This window comes from Hesperophylax consimilis, chromosome 14 (genome assembly GCF_061612785.1).
Source record: "Hesperophylax consimilis isolate HC1 chromosome 14, BYU_Hcon_1.0, whole genome shotgun sequence".
Lineage (NCBI taxonomy): Eukaryota > Metazoa > Arthropoda > Insecta > Trichoptera > Limnephilidae > Hesperophylax > Hesperophylax consimilis.
The window spans coordinates 35,493,771-35,510,431 of NC_142849.1; the positions used below are offsets into that span (position 1 = coordinate 35,493,771).

At 34.0% G+C, this 16,661-nt stretch overlaps 1 protein-coding gene across 1 annotated transcript; it reads left to right on the plus strand.

Annotated features, from left to right (window-relative positions):
• Positions 1-8,544: 8,544 nt before the first annotated feature.
• LOC149418238 (protein CREG1-like) lies at positions 8,545-12,629 on the plus strand. Its single transcript, XM_089639379.1, has 6 exons — positions 8,545-8,585; positions 9,589-9,779; positions 10,218-10,372; positions 10,587-10,706; positions 11,280-11,361; positions 12,047-12,629. Coding segments are annotated over exons 1-6 (657 nt in total). The 5' UTR covers positions 8,545-8,583; the 3' UTR covers positions 12,154-12,629.
• The last annotated feature ends 4,032 nt before the right edge of the window (positions 12,630-16,661 follow it).

A 16,661-nucleotide genomic window follows, 5' to 3' on the forward strand; every position in this document is an offset into this window, starting at 1 on the left:
AATGAAGGATTGTCTTTTGCAAATGAATTATGAATTTTTATTAATACCGCATAAGATACCCAAATTCCTGAAGCAAATGACATTGCATTGATATATGAAGAAAAGTCTATTTTTCTAAAAAAAATTTATCAATGTGATACCGCACAAGAGTCCCAACTGCTTCCATCCGACAGGAGCCAGTTAGACTATGGCATCCCCAATGGGGGTATGTTGTGAGACTGAAGATTACGAGGAAGGGGTTGTGATGGGGGGATGAAGGTGGTTAAATACGTGGCTTCTCAGATATTTTCACCAAACACGGCCAAAGCCATTTCAAACAAAATATCAATTCTGAAATATGAAACTTAATGCGTAAATTGTGTAATAACTGAAATTAATCAAATATATTTTATTGCGTACACCGGGATTTGAACCCGCGACCGCCAGTTTGCTTGTCGCAAGCCTAACTGCTCGACTACGGAGGCCGTCGAAATTATTAAGTTAATTTATAAAAATGATAATTAATTATTTTACAACTATTATACCTATATAGCGTAACTTTAAAATCGTTCTTTGATTTAAAATAGTAAAAAAAAACATTTTTTTAGTAAAAAAACAAATGCCGTCGTCTTATACACATTTATTAGTTTACATTTATGATTATTTTATTTATTTATCTGCCTATATCATAAAAACCTTACTTTCAACACATTACATAAATATGAATTGGTCACTCATCTTGGATACATTAAATTAATAAATAATACATATTTAGAAAAACCGAAAATAAGTCACTAAAGTACATAACCAATGAAGAATAAATTAGGAGTTCGGCAGGAACCAGTCCTCGGAACTACATTAATAATATTGTAAAAATGGTTCCATGATAACTCAACACAGTGACAATCCAACACACTTTTAAAAAGTGATATAAAAGCGATCAGTTTGAGTTTTAGTTTTCCGAATATAATATACCTACATTAAAAAAAATATTTTTCTGTATAAAACTTTTGTAGATAATAATTCAGGTTTCTAATTAATTTTAAATAAAAAAATAACATTTTAACTTTGTTTTTTATTATTGAAACTTTTGTATATAATACTTAACTTACGAGAAGGCTTTACTATTTGATATTTATACTTTTCTTTCATTAGAAGCTTTTGCTTGTGGACGGAAGAGAAGTGTTCATTTGGAAAATAAATAACAGTTTAATAGTGCAGTACGGAAGATGCGTAATTTTGTGAAATGGTTTACATTTCTGTTTGAATTGTGGATCTAAATATTAAATTATATTAATTTATCTAGCAGGTCGAACAGAATCAAGTTATATCAAATGTGTCAAATGTACAGTTTGTTCGGTAAATATAAAGGTTCGCGTGGTCTGTTTGACAGACTGCATTGGTCTCATATAAGGAGTACACGCCAATGAGACCATTTACTTGGTCACCCCAGACGTAAAACTACTGTACTTTAGGGTAGTTTAAGCTATTTCAAGTCAAAATTGTGGAATGAAATAGTATATTTAAATATCGACTTTGTCACAGTACTTCAAATGCAGAAAATTGTTGCTGATTGCACAGTCAAACGCACAACATCATTATAGATCGAATTAATAATGAAAGGGATACCTACTTGTTTTCATGATTATATTATTTAATTTGAATTTTTTCGTTTATTATCAATCGTTTTAAGATTAAAGTGATCGGTTTTTCATTTTCCATAAGTGCTAAGTTCTTTTTTAATTGATTTAATTAATCAGTTGTTTTTCTATAAACCAATAAGCTACTTAATTAAAGAGTCAAGTTCACCAGGTTATTATTATCTTAAGCAATTGTTATTTCGAAAGATTTGTGAATCACATTTGATACGTAGCTAACGTTTCATATCCACATAGAAACGCTATGAAGCGAAGCTTTAAGAGTGCTGGGATTTGTGGTGAGCAACTCCATATTATAGATTAACTTGATACTATAGATTAGCAGGTAGCATTTTGGAAAGCTTCGCCGATAGAAGGAAAACTCTTTTACTGACAGCCACACATAATCTTCTGAACGGAGATATCTGTATTCCTGATTTTATAATAAATTACAGTTTTATGTTCCTGAAAATTTCAGGCTAGTTGGCAGGAACAGTCACATTAATTTTGTTGTTCCGAGATGCAGAACTAACCGACCATGGTAATGCCGCTCGGGAAAACGATTTTTAATACTTTGTCCAATAGATATTTTTCAACTGAACATTAAAAAATTGTATCATTAATTAACATAATATAATGATTTATATATCTTATTGGCTATGTTAACTGTTTATGTACATTGAAACTAAAATAAAAATATGATTTACGGGATTCGAACCCGCGACCTCCAGTTTGCTAGTCGAGAGCCTTACTCCTTCACCACGGAGGCCGTCAAAATTAATGCTTAATAATATTAAACTCCGGGTCCCGACAAAATTCCACCTATCCTAATTAAAAAGTGTGCACACAGTCTCGCACTCCCTCTGACTATCATTTACAGGAAATCGTTGTCTTCATCCGTTTTCCCAACAAGATGGAAACAAGCAAATATTGTACCTATACCTAAAAGTGGCGACCTTCACGACGTCACAAACTATAGACCCATCTCCATTCTCTGTTCATTTGCTAAAATTTTCGAAAAAATAATTTGTCCAAGTCTGAATTATCATCTCAAAAATCTTATTACTCCAAAACAGCATGGATTTCTCTCCCAGAAATCAACATCCTCCAATTTACTTTGCTATGTCACTACCTTAACCGAAGCTGTCGATAAAGGTCAACAGATAGACAGCATCTACACTGACTTTAGCAAGGCCTTTGATAAGGTAAATCACAGATTATTAATACATAAACTAAAACGCATGGGTGTTCATGGTACCTTGCTAAACTGGTTTCACTCCTATCTAACTGACCGTGAACAAAGAGTAGTATTTGATGGTTATGAGTCAAGAGGATTAGATGTGCCGTCTGGAGTACCTCAAGGGTCCCATTTGGGCCCGATCTTGTTCCTTGTTTTTATTAATGACTTGTGCGATGTTATTTTGGAATCTAAAATTTTATTGTTCGCCGATGATTGTAAGATTTTTAAAATTATCCACACATTACTTGATTCAATACTCCTTCAAAATGATATCAACAGAGTTTCTAAATGGTGCACTGACAATAGAATGTTTCTGAATTCTTTAAAATGTGTCCACATAACTTTTACACGTAAACGCAACTCAATCTCAACTCAATATTTTATCGACGGTACTAAACTCCAGGAAGTCACAACCATTCGGGACCTAGGCGTAATATTTGATAAAAAACTAACTTTCACACCTCATATCGACAGCATTATTTCTAGATCCCTAAAAATGCTAGGATTTATCAAACGAAATAGTAAAAATTTTCAGAATCCCAAATCAAAAATAACGCTATACAATTCCTTCACCCGCAACGTGTTGGAGTACGCAAGTTCTATATGGAGTCCAACCTACAAAGTTCATATTCAGCGAATAGAGCGGGTTCAAAAACATTTTATGTACCACCTAGCGTATTGTGATAAGCGAGCTCGATCACTTCCTCATTACACCGATAGACTAAATTTCTACAATGTACGCACCCTTGAACAGAGAAGACTAAATATTGATTTAAATTTCCTTTTCAAAATTATTAATGCTCTAATAAACTGCCCTTTTTTACTCTATCAAATTATGTTCAACGTTCCTAGAATTGGTTCCCGACTAATACATTATATTCCGTTACATATCAAAAAATATAAAACTAAGCTGGGGTATGACTCACCTTTACCAAGAATGTGCCGTTATTTTAACGAGACATATAAAAGTCATCCCATTGATTTGTCAATGTCATCACTGGCCACCTTCAAATCATACGTAAACAAGACTTAAAGCTACCTATCGTGTTGATCTATAAAATAATTACTGTTGCTGTTATGAAATGTATATGTAAGTGTATGTATTTGTGTATACATGTATGCATGTAGGTGCATACATGTACATTATTCTTTACGTATAGTTTTGTGTTCATCAATGTTGTGTTTGTCTGTAATTAGTGATAGTATCAACCAAGTTTAATTAGTGTAATTGAATTTCGAGAGCTTTGATATGAATCACTGTTGACAATCCTAAGAAAAAAAAAAAAAAAAAAAAAAAAAAACTGGTTTCAGAAAAATGCTACCCATAACGAGACATATAAAAGTCATCCCATTGATTTGTCAATGTCATCACTGGCCACCTTCAAATCATACGTAAACAAGACTTAAAGCTACCTATCGTGTTGATCTATAAAATAATTACTGTTGCTGTTATGAAATGTATATGTAAGTGTATGTATTTGTGTATACATGTATGCATGTAGGTGCATACATGTACATTATTCTTTACGTATAGTTTTGTGTTCATCAATGTTGTGTTTGTCTGTAATTAGTGATAGTATCAACCAAGTTTAATTAGTGTAATTGAATTTCGAGAGCTTTGATATGAATCACTGTTGACAATCCTAAGAAAAAAAAAAAAAAAAAAAAAAAAAAAACTGGTTTCAGAAAAATGCTACCCATAACGCGATATTTAACAAGTTTTAAAAGTAGGAAACCTTTTCATAACTTCCCATACTAAAATTTCCTATAGAAATTCCGTAATAATGTTTAAAAAATAACAAAGAAAAATTACGATATGTAAGTACGTCTTGCAACAGGTTTTTGGCTATTAATGCAATATTTAACACAATTAGCTGAACCCAGGAAAATATTAAACACATAGGGATGGCTAAAATAAGTCAATCTAGAATTTTATGCAAGGATTTTGGAATATGAAAATAGAATAACCAACACAAACATTACGTAGAACTGGAAACAAACAGGACAATAAATTAAAAATATTAATTTATCATAAAACTGCATGATAACCCTAATGATCCGTGTGGAGATATTTGGATATGCATAAATAAGTTGAGGAAAATGTAATTTTTTTACTTTTGTCCTTAAAGACCTTACCCGGCACAGGTGCCAATAACAATGTGTTTTTGTACTTACGTCTTCTTCCCACAGAATGAAGAGTTCTCATTTATTCTACCCATTTAACTTGTTTGTCATGTACCTTTGTATAAGCTTATTATTGTTTAATTTTATAATAATTATTATCCATTTCAAATCTTCAAGTTTGTAAGTTGTGGTCATCATACCTGTTTTATGCAATGACGTTTAAAAAAGGCAGGGTAAAACCTTGTAAGTTTTATTAATCCCTTGTTAATATTGAAGTGAGCTACAAACTCAAGGTTATAAGCCTACCGGAAATACCAAAATAATTAGATATTCGTCAGTCTTAAAGGACTTTGTAACAAAGGTAATTAATATAATTGATTAAATACCCAGTAGACCATCCATACCCCAAGAATAATTTCTACCAGTCTGAAGATGGCTTTAACGAGCTGAAAACGGTTACGGTCAATAAAATTAAAGTGGAAAAAAGTTTCATATTTGTTTTATTATAATATGTTATATTTAAATTCCACCATGAATTATCAGTTACAAAAATAGAAATATTTAAATTTATTATGTCATAACCTTCTTTGTTGTATTAAGTTGATGACGCTCATAAAATATGTTTTTTTTTTTCAATTTAATTTAATTTAAATTTTTTATTTTATTTAGGAAACAAACAGTTATTTATAGCAGCAATTATTTACAATATTATACCAATAATGTTTCATTAATTCTAGTCATTGATTCAATATTTGCACCCATCCAATATATTTATAAATTACGAAGAAATATAAAGAATAAACATTATATGGAATTACAAAATGTTATAAAAACAATTAAAGACAGTTAGTAGTAATTCAGTTTTCACATGATTATAATAAAAAAAATAGACAAAGATGATAAGATTATTTCACAAAATAAAAAATTGAGTTATCAGTTTAGTAATTTGCATTTTATATGTTTTCAAGAAAAAAAAATAAAAAAAATATATGATTTTAGATTTTCCCGGCCAAACGTATTTTTGTTATGTGTTTTTGGGGTGTTATGCCGTGTTTCGCTAACTCCTTCTTTAGCCAACGTTTCAATAATACATCTGCCCTGATGATGGACATTGCAATGCTCTCCGAAACGTTGGCTAAAGAAGGAGTTAGCGAAACACGGCATAACACCCCAAAAACAAATGGCAAAAAAACGTTTTATGTAGTTTATAAATAATGTAAACAAGAGAGGCCTTAGATGAGAACCATGAGGTACCCCTGAGGGAATAGTTATAATTTGTGACATGTAACCTTTTAAGGCAACAGCTTGACTTTTATTTGTAATATAAGCGGAGAACCATCTCAGAAAATTTCCACGTACACCAATTTTCAAGAGCTTATCTAATAGTATGTCGTGATTTACTTTGTCAAATGCTTTCGAATAATCTGTGTAAATGGAATCAACCTGTTTCCCACTATCCATAGAGTTGAGAACAAAATCAGTAAAATGTCCTAGATTCGATTCAACAGATCTGCCTTGAAAAACCCATGTTGGTTGAGGCTAATAATAGTATTTTTGCCAAAGTTTAAAAGTTGGTCATGTACGATTTTTTCCATGATTTTACTTAAGATACATAGTTTAGAGATAGGTCTATAATTTTCTATATCATGTTTATCCACTTTTTTAAAAACGGGCGATACAAATACTTTTTTCCAAATACTAGGAAATACACCTTCTTTAAAAGTTTTTTAAAAAGCACTGTTACGGGAGTAACTAGTTTTTCAGCACAATTAACAATGTAAATTGTGTATAATTACAAAATAATCATTTAGAACTTTTCAACTTAAAATATATATTTGTAGCGTCGAGAAAAATCTAGATTAACTAATTAATAATAAACCGCTCGACCTACTTAGTACCTACTCCCGAATTATGTACCTGCAGTCCAAACCGCAACGTAAACAAAGTAATCTACGTACTACAAGACCTACTTGTCTAACGACAACAATAATATCGCAAGTCGGTCTTATACATTACGAGAACTCGCCAGAAGGTTCGAGTCTACGGCCTATGCATAATTGCCGCGCTATCGAAGGTTCCTGAAACAAACAGTCTGTGCGAGTGCCTAGGATTTAGTTGCCGTCCATCTACCTACTGCTACCGTCGGCCGTGTAGTATAAATATGCCCGACGCAGCGAGTCAGTCAGTCAGTCATCTTTCAGCCGTCAGTTTACAAATTTCACGGGGGACAACTGGTGCGCCCCGCGCCCCTCCGCAAAGGACGTATACCCGGCTTCGCCCGTACCATCATGGACTCTATCGGGACATAATCTTAGCGCCTTGTCCAGATCGCCGTCCCTGGCAAGCGCCACTCGGATTACAAGCGCCCTGGTTCCAGCGTCTCTGACCAGCGCTTCTTCCACGCCATCATGACCATCACGAGGACACGCAGCATCCTCACTGGTCACGCCGTTCCCGTTCAACCGCCTACAAGGTCCGCCACACCTTCGGCCGTCTCGTCAGCACTGGAGTGCCTGAAGACCTACGTTCTTCGCCAGTGCCTGACCTTCATCGAGTCCCGGTCACCAGCGCCCGGCGTCGACTCACTGACCCGCGCTTGACCAGCACATCACCGCAGCGTCCGGAGAATACATCTGTCCTACGTCCACTCTCGTCACGGCTACCTGACTCATCAATAAAACACAATGACCTTCACTACACGCCTTTTATTTCGTGCCTTCACCACTGATCTCCAAATATTACTTATTATACACCCTGCATTTACTGTATACCTCTGTCTTAAGTCAGTTACTTAAGATATATATATGGTTACATATTTTTTTTTACACATGAGTTTATACATATTTTTTCCGTCCTATATTGTATTTCTTAAACAGGATCTCGATTTGCTTTGTCCTTTACTTATGTTTCTTATACTATTAGTATTGTATGCAAAAGCCGAAATGCGTTAATTATACATAAATAAATATTAAGAAATTATAACCATTAAACAGTTTTTTATATAATACTGCCGCCATGATGAGTTTTTACTTGTGACGGCATACTAACACATTCTTTTAATATGCGTACATACCTCAGCACAGGTTCTCGTAGTGAGGTGTTAACAAAACACTCCCACTAACCCACACAGGCACCGATTTTTAATATCCTTGATCCTTATTTAATCTTCACACCAAATGAAACTGTGCTGTCATTATTTTTTTTAAATATATATATTTTTTGTTTTCTAAGAAAACAAATTTGGAATAATACATTTATTTAGATAATAGATAGGTAGTCCCGCGAAACTGCCATATGGTTGATTTCTGCAGATTCTAACTCAATATAAATTCATTTAAATGTATATATATATATAAAGATATACATACTTTCAAAGCTAAAAAAATATTTTAATAGCCTTCCTGAAGATTAAATAATTTAGTAAATAAATAAATAAATTTAATTTTATTAACATTTTTAAAGAAATGGTTGTCAACGCATGTCTTTTTGTGAATAATATTATTATCGATATCTCTAACTCCACTATATATACCGTAATATTGGCTCTTTTTAAATCAGTTCGATAATTGGTCGATGGTTTGGACGTTTGGATAAATTACCAAAATGTAAGTTTTTGTCATTCCATTTCAAACCAATTTGCATAATTTTAGCCGAGTGCATTGCAATAGTTGGATCTCTCAAATACATATTTAAAAATAATTTTTAACTTTCCCTTGTTCTCACTGACTCTCTCAGTTCTCTCAAAAAACATAAACCCAGTCCTCTTTTTCATTCTGATGATCCCCTAGTAAGCCTTATTCGAATGCTGATAGCCTCCATTCAAAAACCGTAACTGTTTTATTGGTTTCCTGGACATGTTGACATCGTGCGGATTCCTTGGTAAAATAGGAACAAAATCCAACCTTTGTAAACCACATTTCTCTAGCTGAAATTTTTTCTTGTTTCTTGGCACATTGCTAGTCAATCCAATGGATGCCTCAATACAAAGGACTATCACATTAAAACCTTGATTTCAACGGTTTCAACAATTCCCCATTTCTCCAAAAACTAATTTAACGCACTTATTCGAATAAGGATTAGACGATGTTTTGTTCCTTCTCACCCATTTAAAATTATAGTGCTTGTTTTCTCATATTGTATATTCTGTGGGAACTTTAGATCACATATTTTCTGGTTTTCTCTCTCCAAAAAAATATCTTCTCTTCTATCTAGTTTTATCTTAAATTGCCTCCCCTCCATTCATTATTTCTATCCATATATTTTCTATGTATGAACTAGACTCCAATCTTCCAAATAATTTTAAAGTTTGTCAATTTAAACAAAATAGAAATGTAATTCATCTTCCGCCCCACAATAATTTGTTAATATGAAAGGTGAAAGCCAGAAAGAAAAATGATAATACACTATGAAAACTAGTTCATATTTATCAGAATATACAGAAAATATATTCATAATAGCATGTCTCTATTTATTACATATATAAATATAATCGGGATAGGAGGCAATCAAATTTGGTTTCATTGCTAAAAATTTTTATTATTATTGACCTTAAAATTTTGAACAGACCTTTTCACTAAACATAATCCATTTCCTCTAATGTTAATCCAGGCATTTAAAAATGTGGATCTTAAGCGTTGTCTTGCTGGCTTTTGTATCAATGGCAACCAGCGGAGGGACTAGTACTGAAACGCACTTGGAAGGAACCAACAGGGACAAGACGACAGGTGCCATTAATGCACCATCTCCACCCGACCACAATGATCTCGTCGCAATGGCAAGATACGTCATGCACCAAGCAGGTGATTTAGCTTTCTTGCTTATTCTTATGGTTTAATAGTAGGAATGCTGAGACTCTCCAGTCATTAGACAGCTTCTAGGATTGCATTTGGCAGTATCAATGAGCCCACGGGAACTGGCGAAGAAGAAGTATTCCTGTTGGCGTCATGTATCTTTTATCAGGAGATTTTTCAATGTGTATGAGTGTTTCAGGCTAATAATTATTGCTTTTAAAATTAGAAGAATTACTTTAACAATTCTCCGTGTTTAAACTTGTTCCACACTCATGCAATACACACACACAGTCTTAAACTTTTATCTATTCTTATTCTCTTTGTGCTAAGTGTGTAGGTGTCTTATAAATGGCTAATTAATATTTTCCAAAAATCTTTATCTTTCCTGCAACTTGTGTAATACATAAACTAGGTGCATTTAACTACATTTTTTTATACTTATTATAGATTGGACGTCTCTCGCCACTTTGTCAACAATATCGGAAGCACAAAACTACCCCTTTAGCAGCGTGGTGTCCATGAGTGATGGGACTGTACAAAACTCAACCGGAGTTCCATATTTTTACTTAACACTTCTGGACTTCCCAAGTAAAGACCTCGAAGTAAGTAATGCTTGCAAGCAAATTTTATATACAGTGAGAAGCAATAAATATATTGCCCTTTATTGATTCCTCGCAAGTATGATTTACATTGGTTAATGTATTAGGCAGCCTTTCAATTGACTCTTAAAATTTATGATCAGTTTCTGACCTCAGACTTGGCAGCCAACTCTGTTCTGGATACCTTGCATATACCTCAATGTATATTACTTTACAGATTGATAACAGATGTTCAATATCTGTATCCCTGATGCAAACTGACTTCTGCAAATCTAAGAACTACCAGGCTGATGATCCTAGGTGCGCGAGAGTAATGGTAACTGGACGAATGGAAAAGGTATATAATTTTATATTACTAACGCACACCCGTGAAAAATTTAATAAAAAGAAATACACATTTTAAATATAGAATTAAGAAAAAAATCTGGTAAAAAAATATTATTCACGGTGTCCGGAAACTCGTAGTACCAGTGGAAAATTGGTGAAATTACATCATGTAGAGATTAAAAAAAACTTTTTTGTTTCGAACTGAATATTTGGCTTTTTGTATGTTTTCGGCAAGTAAAAGGTAAAAAAAACCTTTTTGGGCCGAGTCAATATATATATATATATATATCATATTTATCCATTTAAAAATACATTAAACAGCTAATATTAACCCCCAGCGAGTGATTCTTTTGAAATTCCACCCAAAAAGTTACTCGAAAAGTTTTACTACCAAATAGATTCCAAAAGCGATGTAGATTTATCAATTTCCCATTTGTACTACGAGTTTGCGGACTTCGTTTGTTGGAGGTAGATATTTTTTTGTATGTAGATGTTCAAAATATAATATTGATTGATGAATTGTGATGGTTATTGTGCTGTGAAATAAGTTGTAGAATAATATTTTGTTTGTATTTGTTTTCAGATGATAAATGGAACAGCTGAATACGATTTTGCAAAGGAAGCATTATTCTCAAGACATCCCTTAATGCCACATTTACCAACAAGTAAGATTTAAAATAAAATATTATTTTGTGATTTACTCGGGCTGACTTTATTATTCGAGAAATGCGAATAAGAAAGTCCAAATAAACACTACAATTTCACATTTGAATAAAGAATCTTGAGAGAACCGTTTACCGTTTCGTAATACGGCCACCAACTTGGAACTGAAATAAAACTTACAAACAAATTTACAGTTTGTCAAAATGCCAAACGGTCGAGAGCCGAGATACATACGTGCGGAGCGACTGGCTATTGTCCTACTTTTTTGTCAAAACGAATTTAAACGCGGACAACGCGGCCGGGCGCGGTGGTAGGGGTAAGACACTATCCTGCGCAGATAGCTTTCCCATCAATCTCTGGGACAGTGTCTTGGTTCATTGTCCTGTCTTCCAAATTACTGTTCACCCTAGGACAGAAACAGAATTGTTCAATTCTCGTGTGATAGTTCCTTACTTGAGGACTGTTCAATAGCTTACGATGGAAATATTTGTATTGACCTAGAAATTCAGAACAGAAAAAAACGGGCAAATTTTATGACGAAATGATTTTTATTCTTTCTTAATTCCGTTTTCGGCCATAAGATTAGTGATACTGTTATCACAAACAGACCAATTCCCAAATAGGCGCACATTTGATTTGTCGGTGATTTAAGCGAAATTTTGGAATTGATTGTTTTTCTATTTTCAGATCATGGATTTTACGTTGCAAAGTTGGTCATGGAGCAAATTTTACTTATGGCCTGGTTCGGAGCACCTTCTCACATTCCTATTGAGCAATATTTAGCCTTCCAATAGAGACATTATAAAGGTACCTGTCTAACATGGTGACTAAAATATTTAATGACCTTAAAATTATAGCAACTATCCATATCCTTCTTATATTCCCATTGATACATATTTAGCCTTCTACTAATGATATTATAAAAATACTTGTCTGATAAAATGAAAACAAAATTGATTAACCTTAAAACACGATGTAACCATTCATATTTTGACCGGTCAGTGTGTGAGTTTACATCGTGTTTGAGTCCCAGGCGTGGTACGTTCAAGTCCTCAACTACACAAGCAACATTTTCCGCTTAGTGTGGTGGTAGTAGAAGATTTTCATAATATATTGTCAGGTTATTCGTAACTTGGAAATGTTTTTTTTTCTGTTATGAAAAAAAAATCAATATGTGTACATTTATATATATATTTATGTGTGTAATCGTTTTTTGTAAAACTAATATAAAATGTAATAAATGAAGAATCGTCTTTGTGCAAATGCATAATGTATTTTTTATTAATACCGCATAAGATACCCAAATTCCCGAAGCAAATGACATTGCATTGATATTCGAAGAAAAATCTATTTAATCTATAAAATCTATCAACTGCTGCCATCCGACAGGATCCAGTTAGACTATGGCATCCCCAATCGGGGTATGTTGTGAGACTGAAGATTACGAGGAAGGGGTTGTGATGGGGGGAGGAAGGTGGGGATATACGTGGCTTCTCAGATATTTTCACCAAACACGGCCAAAGCCATTTCAAACAAAATATCAATTCTGAATGGTGGTCTTATCCTAGAGCGAAACTGAGAGTCTCTTTCACTCTGGAAAGTGCAGCCAATAATTATTCCATACAGAGTACCCGGGGGTACAGTGCACCAATTTCGGCGGTTGATTTAACATGATTTTAGAAGTAGAAAAAAAAAAATAACTTTTTTCGAAACTCTTTTTATTTTAGAGTAGTTTTTAGGTACTTTAGTACTTCTACTATCATGTAGAATCAAATACCGAAGCTATCACACTTTCCCCCGGACACCCTGCATATTATTTTAATGCGTAAATTGTGAAATAACTCAAATTAATCAAATATATTTTATTGCGCACACCGGGATTTGAACCCGCGACCGCCAGCTTGCTTGTCGCAAGCCTTACTCTTCGACTACGGAGGCCGTCGAAATTATTAATTTAATTTATAAAAATGATAATTAATTATTTAACAACTATTATACCTATATAGCGTGACTTTAAAATCGTTCTTTGATTTAAAATAGTGAAAAAACATTTAAAAAAAAAACAAATGCTGTCGTCTTATATCAGTTAATAAAGTTTTTGTTTCATCATTTTCCATGACTTTATATAACTTTTTAAAGATGTGATGAATTACCATTGAGATGATATATCCGGTTACCGGTAAAAATATTTTCAAAATGCAAGTACGACTATTTGAGTACATGTACACTAATGTACATCATTGGGGGAAAACAATGAAGAATTAATAAATATTTTTAACAATCAATTGAACAATGTATTAAGATGGATGAAAATAAATATGAATAAATTTAATACAAAAACACAAAATGTATTATAATTGGACATAAGAACACATGCAGTAAAAGCAAAATTGAAATTGATGGTGAAATAATTGAAAATGTTACTGATATGAAATACTTCTTGGAAAGGAGTTGAGGAGTTTTAGGAAGGAATTTAGCTGCCAACGAGATGGACTTCCTATGGGGGCTCCCGTCAGCCCGCTTATTGCAGAAATTTTTATGAATAAATTTTGTAGACAATATTTTGATCTTAAATCGCCATTGTTAAAATATATATTACTATGGAAACGCGAAATGTAGATGATATTATTTGTACATGGACTGACACAGAGCCCCAGCTAAATTCCTTCCTAAGACTCCTCAACTCCTTAAATAATCAGATCTAATTCAGACTAGAAGTAGGTATAAAATAAACACTTAACTTTCTAGATCTCATCGCATCGATTGTTGATAATAGAATCCGTTTTAAAATATTTAAAAAAACCTACCTTCACAGACACTATAATCCATAATACGTCTTATCATCCAATCTCCCATAAACATTCAGCATTCCACTCTAAATGCTCGGCAATTGCCGATTTGTAAAGGTGGCCGAGTTTACATGCTTGAAATTGTTCTGATATTCTTTTGGAGATCGTCCGTTGTCTGGCCTACATAAACCCTGTCGCATCAGGAACAGCTGAGCTTATAAACTCCATCTGTTACAAGAGTAATTCTGTATCCACTGGTATCCAGTCTCGATGCTTTCTTTTCTCAGTACCTTGGAGATTCTGTCCGTCACATTGGGGTAGATTTGGTTTTTATGATTTGCCTTACCATTCCGCTCTGATGCGTAGGTTAGCTTTATAAGTTACTCTCCGATTTTTGGTTCTTCTCATATTCTGGTTGCTCGGGTAACCAATATGGATAAGTCCTCTTTTCTGCGCTGGGTGGTGTTCAAGGGCGGATCCAGCTTTGGCGCCAGGGGGGGGTCACGTAGTCGTGGTCAAGTTTTTTTTTTTTTTTTTAAAGAAAGACAAACATTCCCGGGTTACGAATAACCCAACAATAACTCCTACCACCACCACAGAAAGCCGAAAATGCTTGCTTGTGTTGTGATGGAGGACTTAGGTCCGGTCAGTTACAGTTACAAGAAGTTATAATTTAATTTTGATAATAATATATACAAGTAAAAAGTAGGTATTGTTGGATATGGTAACACTAGGTATATCATTAAGATTGTCTTTTGCTCCGCAAGCCCGGGCGGCGTAGGCTCGTGTAATGTCAATTGTCAACCAATACAGTACAGATTACAATTATTAATCGTGTTCTTATTTCACCACAATATAACATGGTGTCAGGTGTGTCTTCAACATAGTATTGTGTTTAGGAATCTTGCAACTTTTTGAATTTCCTTTTCCTCGTTGTAGTTATTCGCCATCATATATAAAAGAAATGATTGCTTAAAACGTTTCCATTCTGAAGAATTTGTTACAAATATTAAAAATGTGTCCACTTCCGAAGTTATTAATTCATCATCTAGAAAAATAAAATCTGGTACTTACCGCTAAGTCCGCTAACTTTATAGTTATACACGGGTTATAAAGTTTTAAAATCGTTGAACGTAAAATATATTAATTGTAAGGTATTGTTTTATTAATCTAAAATATAAATAACTTGCATCCCTCGTGCGGCATTATTTTATTTTTTTTAAATTCAATTATAATTTCGACGAAATAAATTAAAATGTTAGCCTTGGGCAAAACCTTGATGAACGAGGTTGTGTCTCGCCTTAAGAATTGCTTTAGGAAGTATAGGAAGGCTGGTAATTCGCGCGGGCGCGTTAGACCTGTCCAGACCTGTCAAAAAACTTCCGAAAGAATAAGTTCTGTAACTTACTAAAATTACGTTAAGTGACTTTTGGTGTCGTTTACATTGGGAATTTGGCCAAACTCGCCTCAAGAGCGATTTACAGGAAAAAAACTTACGAGTCTAACCCCAGCCTTAGAACATTAACAAATAACATTTGAGTTTAAACACACATACACTGGCATAATGAAGAAACTGATTTGATTACTTACCATTTCTTGTAATGAATTGAATTTGCAGCAACAATTTTTAAGAACACTATTACTTATATTGGAACTTATTGTTTTTAACTTAGTAAACAAATAAAAGTAAACACTTTATTAATAAAGTTTAGTCGTTCCGATTGAGGTTAGGTTTTGCTAGACGCTAGACGTTAAGGCGGCGATACACATGCCTGTAAAATGGAACAGTAGCTTGCATGCATGTTAATGGCATGTACAAGTTACTGGCGAAATGAGAATACACATGCAAGTTAAACTTGCATGCAAGTTGCGTCCTTGCATGCCTGTATTTGCAAGACGTATACACATGCCAGTCACTAGACAGTACGTGTCTCAAATCACTCTGAGACTGAGTAGTCTCAAGCTTTTTGGCAATGGAAAACATTCAAAGTGAATTAAATATCATCGTATTGCAATTGGCAGTACAATGTGTGTCTAATTTAATGAGAGAAAAGCTACTGGCATGCCCGTACCTGTCGCGACGTTCACACATGCCGGTTTCATAGCCCCCCTCGTCCCCTCCCTTAACTTGCATGCCAGTAAATCAAATGTTGTGCAATCTACTTGCAAGGCAGGTACAGGCATGCAAGTTAGCATATACACATGATAGTAGCTGGCATGTGCAAGGAGCTTGCATGCAAGTGTGCCAGCTACAGGCATGTGTATTCCCGGCTATAGTCGAAACAAAGCGCGCGCAAGCGTCACACGTGGTTACACGAAATGTGTCATAATAATATGAAAGGTGGCGGCCGAAGCGCGCGCCGGTGGCGGTGCGCGGTGACGCGGTAACATTCGAATTTTCGATGCGTTCGTTCCCGAATAATGCGTTTGCCGTCAAACAAAGTATTATATTAAATTAATTAAATATTGAAAGTACTTAAATAAAATTTATATTGTGACAAAAAATATATAAA

What these genes read in the sequence shown, in the direction of transcription:
- LOC149418238 (XM_089639379.1), top strand. An exon ending in ATACGTCATGCACCAAGCAG is followed by an intron (nt 9,780 to 10,217) that starts GTGATTTAGCTT and finishes TACTTATTATAG; the next exon opens with ATTGGACGTCTCTCGCCACT. An exon ending in TCCCAAGTAAAGACCTCGAA is followed by an intron (nt 10,373 to 10,586) that starts GTAAGTAATGCT and finishes ATTACTTTACAG; the next exon opens with ATTGATAACAGATGTTCAAT.